General features: G+C 35.4%; 1 protein-coding gene across 2 annotated transcripts in view; it reads right to left on the minus strand.

Moving 5' to 3' along the window:
- Window positions 1-2,988: 2,988 nt before the first annotated feature.
- LOC149219542 (uncharacterized) overlaps window positions 2,989-13,471 on the minus strand; it is a 103,651-nt gene continuing 93,168 nt past the window's right edge. Inside the window, exon 3 of one of the 2 annotated variants that reach the window (XM_089382618.1) lies at window positions 2,989-3,361. In XM_089382618.1, coding sequence (XP_089238744.1) covers window positions 3,218-3,361 — 144 coding nt within the window. In that variant the 3' untranslated portion in view covers window positions 2,989-3,217. The remainder of the gene's footprint in view (window positions 3,362-13,471) is intronic. The other variant, XM_089382617.1, reaches the window with a different exon arrangement.

The raw sequence follows: 13,471 nt of genomic DNA on the forward strand, positions 1-13,471 counted from the left end.
TACAGAAAATGAGGATGTTACAGGTGTTGAAGTACATTGGTATGCCACAAATACACACCCATTCAATGGTGTGTATAAGCCAGAGATGGTAGTTGACAAAAAAAATGGCAAAAAAATAAAAAGAAATGGTACAAATATAAATCGCCGCCGCACAGACATATTACAATTGGAGGATGTTGACATACTTGTTTATGACTTCAATTTAACAAAGAGAGGAACTCTTCGCTTCAAGACGATAGAGATTCTGAAAAGGTTATTACCAGAAGGAACAGTGTTGACATGGGAGTCTGCTGAAACCAGTCGTAGATCTAGAAGACTTTTGAAACCTGGAATGTTGGGCATGCATGTGGACTCATATGGGGCACTAGTTGATGAAAGATAAGAATATGGAACATCTTCGTCAGCATCCAGTCACTCATCTGAAGATGTGAATTCTAATGGTGCGCAAGAAAATATGAGCGATTTTGAATAATTTTTAAGACATTTTATATAACTGATGTATGCATTGCATATGCAAATAAAATTAATGTTTTCCATATGTTGTTAAATGAGAAGTTATGAAGCATTTTTATATGTCTTAAGTATGATAAATTTTATTGTTTAAATATCTACAATGCAATATCAAATTAGAGATATAATGTCTGTTTTATTCAGTATAGAAATAAAGACTTTGGAATTCATTTAGTGATATAATTTGTTCATAATGTCATGGTTTTTTAATTTTACAGTTGAAAAAATTTCAATTTCTTTTGTATCTAGCATGTTGTGGTTGAAAACACGTTAAATTTATACTTAGGAAAGAAAAATGATATTCTACCAAAAACATTAATGTGTTTTTTCCTCAAAAATAACTTTGTTTGAGACATAAAAAAATTGGTTTTATTAGTACTTTTAAAAAAAATTGAAAATTGACCCTAAAAAAAAATATCATTCTTCCAGTATCATTACTTTAATTTTGAAGCTATATTTTGCACAAAAATTTCATAGTAAATTTCTTATTCACTGCCATTTTTAAAACATGTTCAAAATTGACGCCTAAAAAATAAAAACATCGTTCCAGTATACACACTTTTCGTTTTTAAACACTTTTTTATGTTTTTGGGGTTTTTTTGGCCAGAGTTCCTGTTTTGAGTTTATAGTTCCCGTTTCAAAGTTTACATTGTTCAAAGCCAAAACACAAAATGTGCATAAATGGAGTTCTATCTCCACAGCGTAAGCCTCCACTATACGGACCAGTCAGCGTCTCCAACGTAGACTTCCTCATGTGATGACTCTTACACTAGCAGATCAGACGCTGCTATCAGGACAAACAACGGCTGCAACGCTTTTAATCTGGAGGTTCTTCTGTATTCGGCTCCAATAGACTTACACACACCGAACCAGTGCACAAACAAACAAAAATGAACAGATCTACAGATCCACAAAAATACGACACACATCTACAGTAATTTTTATGTACAGTGAATCAAACTCAGATATTTTCCATCCTCCTGGGCTTTCCCTTGAGGGAGTCAGGCCCATATTGGCTATGATACCAACGAGGGCTCTCAGAGCTCTCCCTTGAGGGAGTCAGGCCCATATAGGCTCTGATACCAAGAAGAAAAATGGAGCAGTCATTGCACAGAGATTACTCACAAAACATATTCGGATTATTCACTCCAAATAGTGAATAAGCCACATAAACAGTGGTAATGAGATCCAACAGTTTCTAAGGCAAGGCAGAGGAATACTGTTGAGAAAATCTCTCAACAGACCCTAACCACTAACAAACAAACAAAATTTGCGTACATTCTAATGTAAGCATTATTCCAAGTTTATTTATAACATTCATTTATAATTCCTTTTTCTCCTTAAGTTAAAGTTGACCCATAAGCTTTATGGTTAATCAATATTGCAATAGTTTTTTTTTTTTTTTTTATGAAGCCTTCAGCTATATCAACCACATTAATATTTTTAATATGGTTGTACTAGTCATAATATTGTTTGATGTTTTTGAGATAAATTGTGTATAAAACTTTGAAATATCCATTAAGAAAAGTTGGATGTTTCAAAATTTTAGATAGATTGTCTCTAAAAAGATCCATCCAATAATTTCATTAAAAAGCAAATAGAAATTATCAATTATCATTTTTTTAGCTCTATCATCAATATAAATTCAAATAGAAATATCCCTCTTTGAAGTCCTCATACAAATCCAGAAATTGTGACTCTATCATCAAACGCTACAACAAATGAAAACAGCATGAAGTAATAATACAATTCCAGCAATGCAGAAAAATACTGAGTAAATTTACCAATCACTTTTTCTAAAGTGAATTTTGTTTAATTCAATTTGCTAATCCCTTAACTTCGTTGTTTCGACTTTACTGTTATTATATTCGCAGCTCAAGGGATATGTATAAATTATTTTTTTGAAATGACAAATTAAAAACATATCCCACTTATCGTATAAAGGACCAAACGGAACCAAGAGCTTATCAGAAGGGATTCCTTTGGAAATTGTCTTCAAAAGATTTAACATTTTTCAAACTTTGGATAATGGTTTGTTTCTATGTGAGTGAGTTTATGCCAAAATCCTCGGCGACGGTTCTTGTGGGATACTTCATTCATGGCTCTTGTGGCAACTTCTCCAGCAATTTCTTTGAACAGATTGATGGGTAGCCTGTTCAGCAATCTCTTCTCTTTTCTTTAATGGATTTTTATTTGTCAATTAATTCAAAGAGCAGTGTATTTTTCCAACAGACTTATTAAGCAGCGACCTCAAATCTCCAATATAGGCTTCAGTGAATTTGAAGCTTCCTTTCAGTTCCTAAAAGTTTCCCATGTAGAACTGCTCTTTATGAAGAGCAAGATTGGTAGTACAGGTGGATGGTCAATTTTTCAATGGAATAAGATAATGACACTAACTAAAATAATTAATTTAATGACCACTAATGCAATAAGAACCTCAGCTAGAGCACAGGCAAACTATAATGCTGGGATAAGAAATGAATATATAAATATCACTAGATAAGATAAGGCTGAATTAATAAATCATTAATACACAGTAATTGAAGGATTGTTTTCCAAACTAGTTACCGACATGTTTTAAGCTAGGCTAGATATTGGCATGTTCCGCAATATCTTTGAGATGTTTGTTGTCTCATAACCTTTGACATGTTTGTTTTCTCATTTTTATTTTCCAGCAGCTCTCGTTCATATGTAACATAAATGTTAATCATAGACTTGATGTTGGCATATGATAAAAAGTAGCACGGCCTTGGAAAGCTATTTGTTTCGTCGTTTTGTTTTTAATGTCAACAGATGACACTGCGATGCTTTTACCAAACCTCAACACTTTTGCCTCGATTTCTAATTCCACCTATACAATAAGAAAACAGATTAGCAAACATATGTTTCAGAGATGAGCACTTATCTCGAATATAATCAACAATAATCTCAGAAAGTCCATTTTCAAATTAAAAGCATTAAATAAAGAATACTAGTATTATAAACATATTTTGCAAACATCATACTGTTTACCATCCAAACTCTCAGATATGAACATATTATGAATCGAATCATATCCCAGGTACAAATCAAGAAAAACAAAAAGAGAGAAATCAATTCCTAATACCAAAAATATGATATACACAATAGAAAACTAATATATATAGAGAGTCTCCACAAGTCTACATATTGGCAAAAGGGGAATCAACAAGCATTATGCACTCAACGAAGACTGGGATCATACACATCCTGTTCAACAAGTATGGTGTAGCAATAGAAAACAATTGTACATAGTGTTTCCTGATTGGCCCGAGGCCCATTCCACAGCACGTTATTGGAGAGAATGTAATATGTCCGTCTCATACATAGACTTTAGGTCAGCCAATAATTAAATAAAGAAAATTCACCTCAAATTCAACTTGGTTTAATTAATAAATAATAATAAGATAATTCACACACATGTACATATATATTATAAACTAACATAAATCCATCTTAAACCAAGATCTATCAAGTGTTGGATGAAAATCAAATCCTTATAAGTCTAAATCTTTCCTCAAGGTTTGGCATTATCAAAAAAATCAAAAGATTTGATCCCTCTTGATGCCCAATAGATCCAAGGTTAAGAATGCTCTACACTAATGAATACCAAAATATGTTCATCCAAACATGAAGGAATTGATCATATAATAATTACTTCATTCACATCATGAGTAATACAATATACGGCAGTTAGGATAAAGGGGAGTGATATTTTGACTATCAAGCTTGTTCTTAATATAAGAAATACACAATTAATATTCAATGGGACAAAGGATTTTGGGATTAAATCCCCCTCCAACGTGGACTCCTCAATTAGTACTACATTCCAAATTACAAAATCGTTTTGGATTGTTAATTTCTTGATTCCAGATTTAGTTTTAATTCTTAGTAATTTTTATAGCTCGGAAAAAAATATCTCTGCAATAATTGAAGGAAAACACACTGGAAACTTTAACTCAAAAAATTAAATAGCAGAAGCAAACACAGGAAATCAATCACATAGCAAAAATATCCCTCCAACTGGTCTTCAATTTTTTACACTCTGAACAGTGAGAGCTCCCTTACAGGAAAAATGGCCCTACTCAGAAAAAATACAACCTGCAACAAACTTCTGAAATTATTGGGCACCTGTATAGCCTATATGGCCCTAAGAAAAATCCTAGATCGAACCCCAACCAGCAAACCTTGCCCCTTCAATATGTACGGCTAGCACACAAAAGCTGAAGCTCAACTCATGGACGTGTGAGTATTCTGTGTGCATTATATGGCTTTGCTGCCACTTGTGAGGTCGCAGCCCTGCAAATCATGCTATATGGCCTGCACTGGGGTGTTTTCCTTGCTTTTTACTCCAACATTTGACCTCTAGATGAAAGCCATCCTTCACCTTTTGCTAGGATCTCTCACTGGAAATAATTCTCTTCTCAAATATATATCTTTCTCCTCTCCTTAGGCTGTCTTTATAATTCTTTATTGACCTAAATCTCTAACTCTAATCTTCAAAGTGATGGATGGTGAAGATTAAATCCTAACCCACTTGAGATCAATAGTTGGGATTAAGTCTAGGTCACTAAAGTAAATAATTTACTTTTCATTAGACTTTCCTAGCTCAATAGCCAACATTAATTAATTAACTTAAAATCAATGTGCTTTTCCTAAGTTAGATATAGGAAAACCATAAGAGACAACTTAATAAATTAAGCAAGTTTCTTAAGGAGGCTTTGAACAATTCCCGCATGCTTGATACCTAGACAATGCAAAAATACTTATCCACTGCTACAAACATCAACATGGGTCTCAACATCAAGAGTTTGTATCAAATAGCATGGACAAATAGCTTCAGCAATAGCTACAACTCTAACTTGAATTGTGCTTATGGTACCACACCATCTTACAAAACTACCTAGGTAACTAATCAAGACAACAGTTGATCTATATGCCACGATACTAGATAATAAGTTCATGTGATCCATTTACTTCTTTACATTAGACACCTACTTCAACATCTCTCAATAGATTTCTATAAACATGGTAACTAAAACCATATGTATTTGTAACTAACGTTGTTAAGTTATTGGAGTAGGATTTCTTACAAAATCCACTCTGGTTTTTCCCTAGTTCACCCACAACCATCTCACTATTGGTTTTACTACTTGAACCCAACAATCCCACAAGGAAGTTCTCAACAAAGGAAACATCTTTCCTATTGTAGGTTTTATGGATTGCCTACAACCTTTGTTCAAATTATTAATGTAATATGTACATTGTTGGACTCACAATTGTCGTTAGACCAAAACCTGCAGATGTTAGTCAACACACGCATCACCAGAGTGAAGAATCCACGAGAGTCGGTTAGTCCATGTCACGACACATCAGGGAGCTTTGACTTGTTTCGCGTAACAATCTCCCCCAAGTGCGAGCTAGTTGTCTATCAAAAGTCTCATGACCTATGCTTTGATACCACTTGTTGGACAATTGGACTCACAATTGTCATTAGAACAAAACTCGTAGGGGTTAGTCAACATGTGCATCGCTAGAGTTAAGGATCCATGAAAGGCGGTTAATCCATGTCACAACACACCGAAGAGAGCTGACTTGTTTCATGTAATGTGCATGAGGTTCAGCGACACTCTTGGGGTGTGTTCCCTTGTTTTGTGGGACCATAATCCCTCTTGAAGAGACACCTTACTAGGGTTATGTATAAATATACAATTCAAGCAGTGTCATTTTGTGATCTTTTTTATCTAAAGTACAAAGTATTATAGGCCTAAGAGCACTTAATTTTGTTGTTCTCTCTTGTGATTTCCATCTTTATCTTGGGCACATTTGCGTGTTTATGCTTTCAGCACTTGTGTTTGGATTTTGCATTCTCTCTCAAGGGTACTAGACCAATCTCTTTCTAGCACACGTGAGGAGGCTATTTTAGAATTTGGGTGAGATTCAATTCCATCAATCCTTTTATTAACCATTATAAATCTTAACATAGTATCAAAATGGGTGTCAACCTTTCTCAATTCCTTTTTCTGATCCGAAAACTATTGGCTAGTGGTAACTTCATTATAGTAAGGAAATATGGTTTTTTTGGATCATCTCCTCTAAATTTTCCCTAGAGGTTATAGAGATACAAACCCTAATCTAAAGCTACCCCTTCTAGGGTGTTATTTGGAACTTTTCAGTCTTCTTCAGGCCAATTCCTTCATTCCTAGGGTTATCCAAGGTCTTATAGATAATATAAGGTTGCAACTTCCTTCTAGAATGTTCAATGGCACTTTTAACCCTTCTTTCGCAGCCAATGACCTCATTCCCATGGTTACCTAGCGTCTTGCACCATTTGGATCTACAAGGGCCAATTTCCCAATTCTCCATTCCATAAGGAGTCTTCATCCCACTATTTTCAAGCCTAGGGATTCAAAAAGGTTGTTTCTTCATCTGAATGGAGCTAACTATCATTCTTGGGTGGATCAAATGACAACTCTATTTTGAAGCAAAATTCTATGGATGTACTTGGAAAGTTTACCTCCTACTAAGGATGATAACAATTATGACCTTGTATATTTGAAGGAAAAAACTTTGGGTTGATCACTATTTATGTCAAACCTAATCATATTCATCATATCAAGGATAACAAAGTAACAAACATGCAAAGGAAATGTAGGATATCTTCAACACTCTCTTTGGAACAATGAATGCCACTCAAAACTCTTTTAGGTTGATTTGTTATAGAGATTTCCAATATGTTTTCACCTGTGAGAGGAGATAGATCAACATGATTGTTGTCTGATATGGATTTAGTTTTAGTGGATTTTAGTTTTAGTCAAAGAGGATGTATGATAGGTAGTTGATTTGTTCTACGGGATACTAGCATGTTCTACTTCATTTATGGATGGTATGAGATTTATTCTCAACAAGTGGGATGCCTAGGAGCCCCTACGATAGGTGATTGATTTATTCCAATAAATGTCAATGTATTTTCACATGTGATAAATGGATAATCTACTTCACTGATGGCTGGTATGTGATCTATATTTTAGCAATGCGATGCCCAAGAGGATCTGTGACGAGTGGTTGATAAGTTTTAGTGTTTTCCAGTGTTTGGAGTGGATTGATGCCTATGACAAGCTAGCTTGACCAATTGATTATTTGTAGGTTTTTAGAGCCTATGACAGAATGATTCACTCTATGATAGATTGACAATTAATGGATAATCTATTTTGGTTGAATTTTGACTCAAGGGTTTACAAGAATGGCAACCTTGCTCAATTTCAATGCTTGGTGCAGATGGAGGGATCATCCAACATTATCCCTCAACGATAGCATTGATTGTACATTACAGAAATTTTGACATCTAAAATAGGCCTCCTGAGGAATATTATAAAATAATAGTGGAAATAATAAAATAAGATTAGATTGCATCATCAAACTTTAAAGGGAAAAAAGAAAAAAATACTTTTTGAACTCGTATTTTCAACTTATCTCCCTATGATTTTACTCAAATTTCAAGCGGAACCACTTGCTGGATGCATAATTTAATTCCTCATCCAATGAGTACCCATGTTGCATACTTTCGATGGACCCTGCTACATAAAAAATTAGAAATACATGAAAAAATGTGATTGCAATCACGTTTTCGAGCAGAAGTACTCGTTGGATGCATAATTTAATTCCTCATCCAAAAAGTACCCATGTTATATACTTTCAATGGACTTTTCTACACGAAAAATGAGAAATACATGAAAAAACGTGATTACAATCACGTTTTTTCATGTATCTCTCATTTTTTATATAGCAGGGTCCATCAAAAGTATGCAACATGGAAACTCCTTAGATGAGGAATTAAATTATGCATCCGACAAGTACTCCTGATCGAAATTTGAGTAAAATAGTAGGGAGATAAGTTGAAAATACAAGTTGAAAAAATAGTTTTTAATATTTTTTTTTTAATCTTTTCACTTTTTTACTCCCAAAATGGTGAATCATCCCACATGATTGACATCATCATCTTGATGCCTATTGGTTCTTATAAAGTTGATTGTGGTTGTGCATTTTTGTTTTGAGGCCCATTTTAGACCTCAAAATTTCTCTAATGCATATTGTACATTTGTGGAGACAATGATCATGGATATGAATGCTAGTGTGATGTTAAGCTATTGATGATCTTGTGCCTTTGTACTTGGTACCTAATCTTGAATAATTGGTCTTTCACATTGTATTCATCATAGGAGTACTCTTTTCTTGGAGCATTGGCATTTAAGAAGTGTGTGGAAAACCATAATTGAAGATAGGTTGAACACCTATGGTGGTGGAATCAATAATTGATTCCAAGCTTGCCGCTACTGACAGTAGTGATGAGTAACAATGAAAGGGTTGTTGGATTCTCTTAGGAAAAACAAGTTGACCATGATGATACTCTTGCTTTAGGACTCTCTCAGTCAAAGGGAGATGTCCTTGTTAAGATTCTTGCTTCAATTGCCAAAGGTTTTAAGGGGTTTGAGAGAGATTCCAATGCCAGCAATTTGATGATAACCCTTTATGGATTGTTGATTTTTTTATTGAGGTTAGTATTTCAAGATTGACAAGTTGAGATGCATGTAGATTTTTATCTCTGTTTTGAAATATTGGACTCACTTGTCTTAATAGTATTGGAGTTTTCATTATTTTTACAAGATGTCCTAAAAAACTCTTAATTTGATGCCCGAAGATTTTGGGAAATGAACCCAAACTCAATTGCTCACCTATAACAAAGGGAGAACCCTATATCAATCTTGCTAAAGCTTATACTTGTGTTGTGTTTCAACAAGACTATGTTACACTTGAGTGTGTATCTGGGCTAATGTGTCACAGAATGAGGAACTATTTTGTTGTTCCTTCTACTACTTGGGCAAACTGGCAAGGGGAAAAAATGTTGAAAAGTGTAACTAGGTTCGGTCTTCATAATGACATGTAATTGTGATTTTATGTAAAGAGATGTAAAGAAGAAAAATAAAATTTATTGTAATGCTTGCATCATGGGTTTCATGAGCAAGAGATTTTATTTTAGTAAAGGCTCCCATTAGGAGCCCTTACGGATATTGTCATCTAGTCATAAAAGTCTAATAGAGTCAAAGTCATGTAAAGAAGACATGTTACACATTGTAAAGAGTCATACTTGTCTATGTAAAGTCATCCTCCAAGACCTTGTCACTAGCCCTCATCAAGTTGGCCTACAACAAAGGGAGAATCCTAGAAGATGAAGTCAGACTTCTCAAAGATCATGTTGGCCTAAATGGTCATGACCAACGACTATATATACAAGTATTTGTCCTCATTTGGAGACAAGGAATTCAGTGAAGCAAGTCTACAAATAAGTGTGAAAGGCATACTAGAAGAAGCCTCTACATTAGCGCAGCAAGAAGAAAGGATAGCGAAGATAGATGTGGACTGTTTTGGGCTAGTTTTCCCTCTCACGTGTGAAGGTAGCAGATCCGAAGGTGTCAAGAGAAGGTTGAAGGATTGCAGTCACATTGACGTGATCTCGTTTGGGTAGAAGACCTCGCTAGAAGAGGTCGAGTAGAAGTGCAATAAGTCTCTCTCTTAAGGAGACTATTCAAGGAAGTGAAAGTAATCTAGGGTTAATGTGGTAGGGTTGCAGACCTACAAGAGGCCGAGAATTTGAAGAAAGTCGAGAAGAAGAGAAGGAAGAGCAGCGTTGAAGAGGAGGCTAGTGACTTGGTCTTGGGAGGACTCCAATGTCAATGGTCTTTGTCATGGTCTTGGTATTCGTCAATTGAATATCTATAAGAAGAATTTTGTTTGGGTTTTCCTCTCAAAGAGTGAGAGGTTTTGGCCTCGGCTGATGAGCCTATATACTGTGTCTCTTGTCTCTTTATTGTTCAAGATTTGGTAATTGTCTTAATGAGAAGAACACAATAATAACTACAAGAAAGAGAAGATCATAATCAAGAAGAAAAAAGTCTATCACAAGCAATTGTCATAAGTAGAGAAATCACCTAACTATTTTTGCCCTAGATTTCTCAACATGGTATCGGAGCTAAGGTGCTAAAGTCAAGGAAGGGCATCTAATCAAGGAGACACACAAGGATCAAGGTTCAAGAAAGGGATCAAAGCAAGACAAAGAATACCAAGCAAGAGATCAAGATCTTCATCATACCGAAACCCTAGATCAAAGAAATCTACTTTAGCAAGAGTCTTGGAATCATCAAGGAGGAAGCAGAAAGAAAGACCAAAACCCTAGAAGCATTTCCGAGATCATCACTCATCCATCATCTAAGGAGTGGAAGCTTTTTCAAAGACTAAGGAAGACTAGATCGAAGAACATTGTCATCATCCTCAAAAGGTTTGTAAAGCAAGCTCTCTCTCATCAAAGAATCTATCAAAGAGTAATTTTCTACTATCTATATCACTATCAAGATTAAGGAGGAAGCAAGTGGAGAAAGCAGCATCTACTCAAGTAAGTATATGACTTCATCTGAATCTATCAAAATGTCTTTTTGCAAGGAGAGCAACAAATTAGTTGGGGCTTCAAATTTTCTTGCATGGAAGAAAAGAACAGACCTAAACCTCATTGAGAATGAAGTCATGGATCACATCAAGGGGTCAATAACCCAACCTCCCAAAGAAGATACTCAAGCACTTGCTAAATTCATGAAAGGGGAAGTGAGGGCCTAGAGGATTCTCATAGAATCCATCAAAGACTCTCTCATCCCATATGTATCAAAATTAGACACTTCAAAAGCAATATATGACAAATTGGTAGAGTTGTTTTCCATAAGTACTGTAGGAGAAGTTATCTCTCTAAGGCAAGAACTCTACAAATTGAAGATCTCAAAGGAAGAGGGAATAGCCTCATATTTTATGAGGATTTTAGAAATAAGAGATCAACTTCAAGATCTGGGTGAAATAATGTCTGACAAAGAAATGACCACTGTAGTATTAAATGCACTACTGGAGGAATGGGGCAACTTCACTTCAAGTATTTATGGGAAGAAAGAAGCCACCCCTTTCCAGGATCTATGGTCATTATGCAAGATCGAAGAAACCAGACTAAAGGCAAAAACTGATGTGGGATCAAATGAGCAGAATCAAGCATATGCTGCTATGACAAAAAGAAAGGGAAAGTTTGGTAAATTTGGTCCTCAAAAGAAAAAGAAGGACATGGCCAAGGTGCAGTGCTATGGATGTCAAGAATATGGACATTATAGAAGAGATTGTCCTAAACTTAAAAAGGGACAATAACAAGAGAAACAAGGAAGAATCCCATATTACCGAAGAAGTGGAAGAACCTGAGACAAAGAAGCCTAAGAAGGAGGAAGTGAGAGATCTCTACTATGATTGAGATAATCTCCTTCACTAAAAGGTATTCCTTTGTTATGTAAATTATAGATAGGAAGTTTTGTAAATAAGATAGGATGCATCATATTAGAGAATGGCATCATGGTAGAAGCATTAGAAGTAAGAGCTCGTAACATAGGTAACATGAAGGATGTCTGGGACAAAATCTATAGTTATGTAGGATAAAGCTCTTGAAAAACCTCATTGAAAGCTCAAGTGATACTTATGGAAAAAGGAAGAAGTCATCTAGGACAAGGCTCATCATACATTTGTCAAAAGGTAACATCTGCAGGATAGGATATGCAAGATCCTCAAGATTCTCTGATGGAATCTTCATTGTAAAGTTCACCAATCATAAGGGGAAGCAAGTGTTTCATCAAATTCCAAGCTTGTGGAATTCAAAGGATGATGGTATGATGACATAACAATGAAGCAGATCAAGGGAATGAAGCTCCTTCATTCAAAGGAAGTTGTTGCAAGAAGTTTGGATGACCCAAAAGAAAAGATGAGGTATGTATGCTTACATGTGATATTATGGAAGTCATGTCATATGGTTGCAAGCAATATGGATCAATGTTCTATCTTGAGAAGCATGATCAAAGAAAGGATCTCCTCCCTCAAAGGATGCAGGAATGCATGGGTCACATATTTACTAGATGAAATCAACATAATATGTCCTCATATGGAGTATGAGGTAACTGACTACAATTGAGGAACTCTAATTGGAAGTTCCTAGGAATGAAATATGTAAAGAAAGAAAGGAAGAGATTATGGAATATGCAACAATGGTAAAGGCAGTCAACGTCCGAAAGACCAACAAGATTTGACTATGATATCTCCCAGAAAGATATGAAGACTGATTGAAGTTTGGAAGAGATGGAGACCCTTGACAATACATATCTTTAGGAGATGTGTCAACATGTACACTGGATGTTGATGCCTACAGTAAGATGTCATGATGAAATACCATCATAAAGGTAACTATGATTTAAGTGTTCATTTCTTATTTATGAACTAGTATCTGGATGGGCTTACGCAAGGCTACCAAAGGGAAGAACTGTGGATGTCTTCCAAGAGAACCATGTAGAAGGATGTAAGATCCTTCCGAAGAAGAAAGCATGATGAAGGTAGCATAACATGAAGCAATGCCAAATGTAGACTGATGGATCACTTTCTGATGAAAGGAATGATGACATGACTGACTCATGGATGAGAGTGATGGATGGTTTGTGCCCTATGAGAAAGTCCCAAAAGATGAAGACTTTGTGACAAAGAAATTCATGACATTAAAGGAAGGATTTCTTCAAGCAATTGGTTGTCCCATCATCTCCACCTGAAGAGTTGTTGTAGGTCCCTAATTAAGAGGGAGCCTGGAAACAATTTTCTTACTTCGAAGAAACTTAAAAATTCCTAAGCCAAGATGGAGCTTAAGTATATTCCTTATGTAGGAATGAGTACATTCCTTTATTGGAATTGATAAGTCTTCCCTAATTGAGAGGGAGAGATAGACACAGCATTTTGGTCTTCACCTGGGAAAACAGAATGGAGGATTGGGTAATCATTTGGCATCCGATACTCTTTGAGGATGAGATAGGGCATCCAAGATAAGGGTAGT

This window comes from Pinus tabuliformis, chromosome Q (genome assembly GCF_031772625.1).
Source record: "Pinus tabuliformis cultivar Carrire ecotype Pingquan chromosome Q, CPIR1, whole genome shotgun sequence".
In the NCBI taxonomy this organism is placed as follows: Eukaryota; Viridiplantae; Streptophyta; class Pinopsida; order Pinales; family Pinaceae; genus Pinus; species Pinus tabuliformis.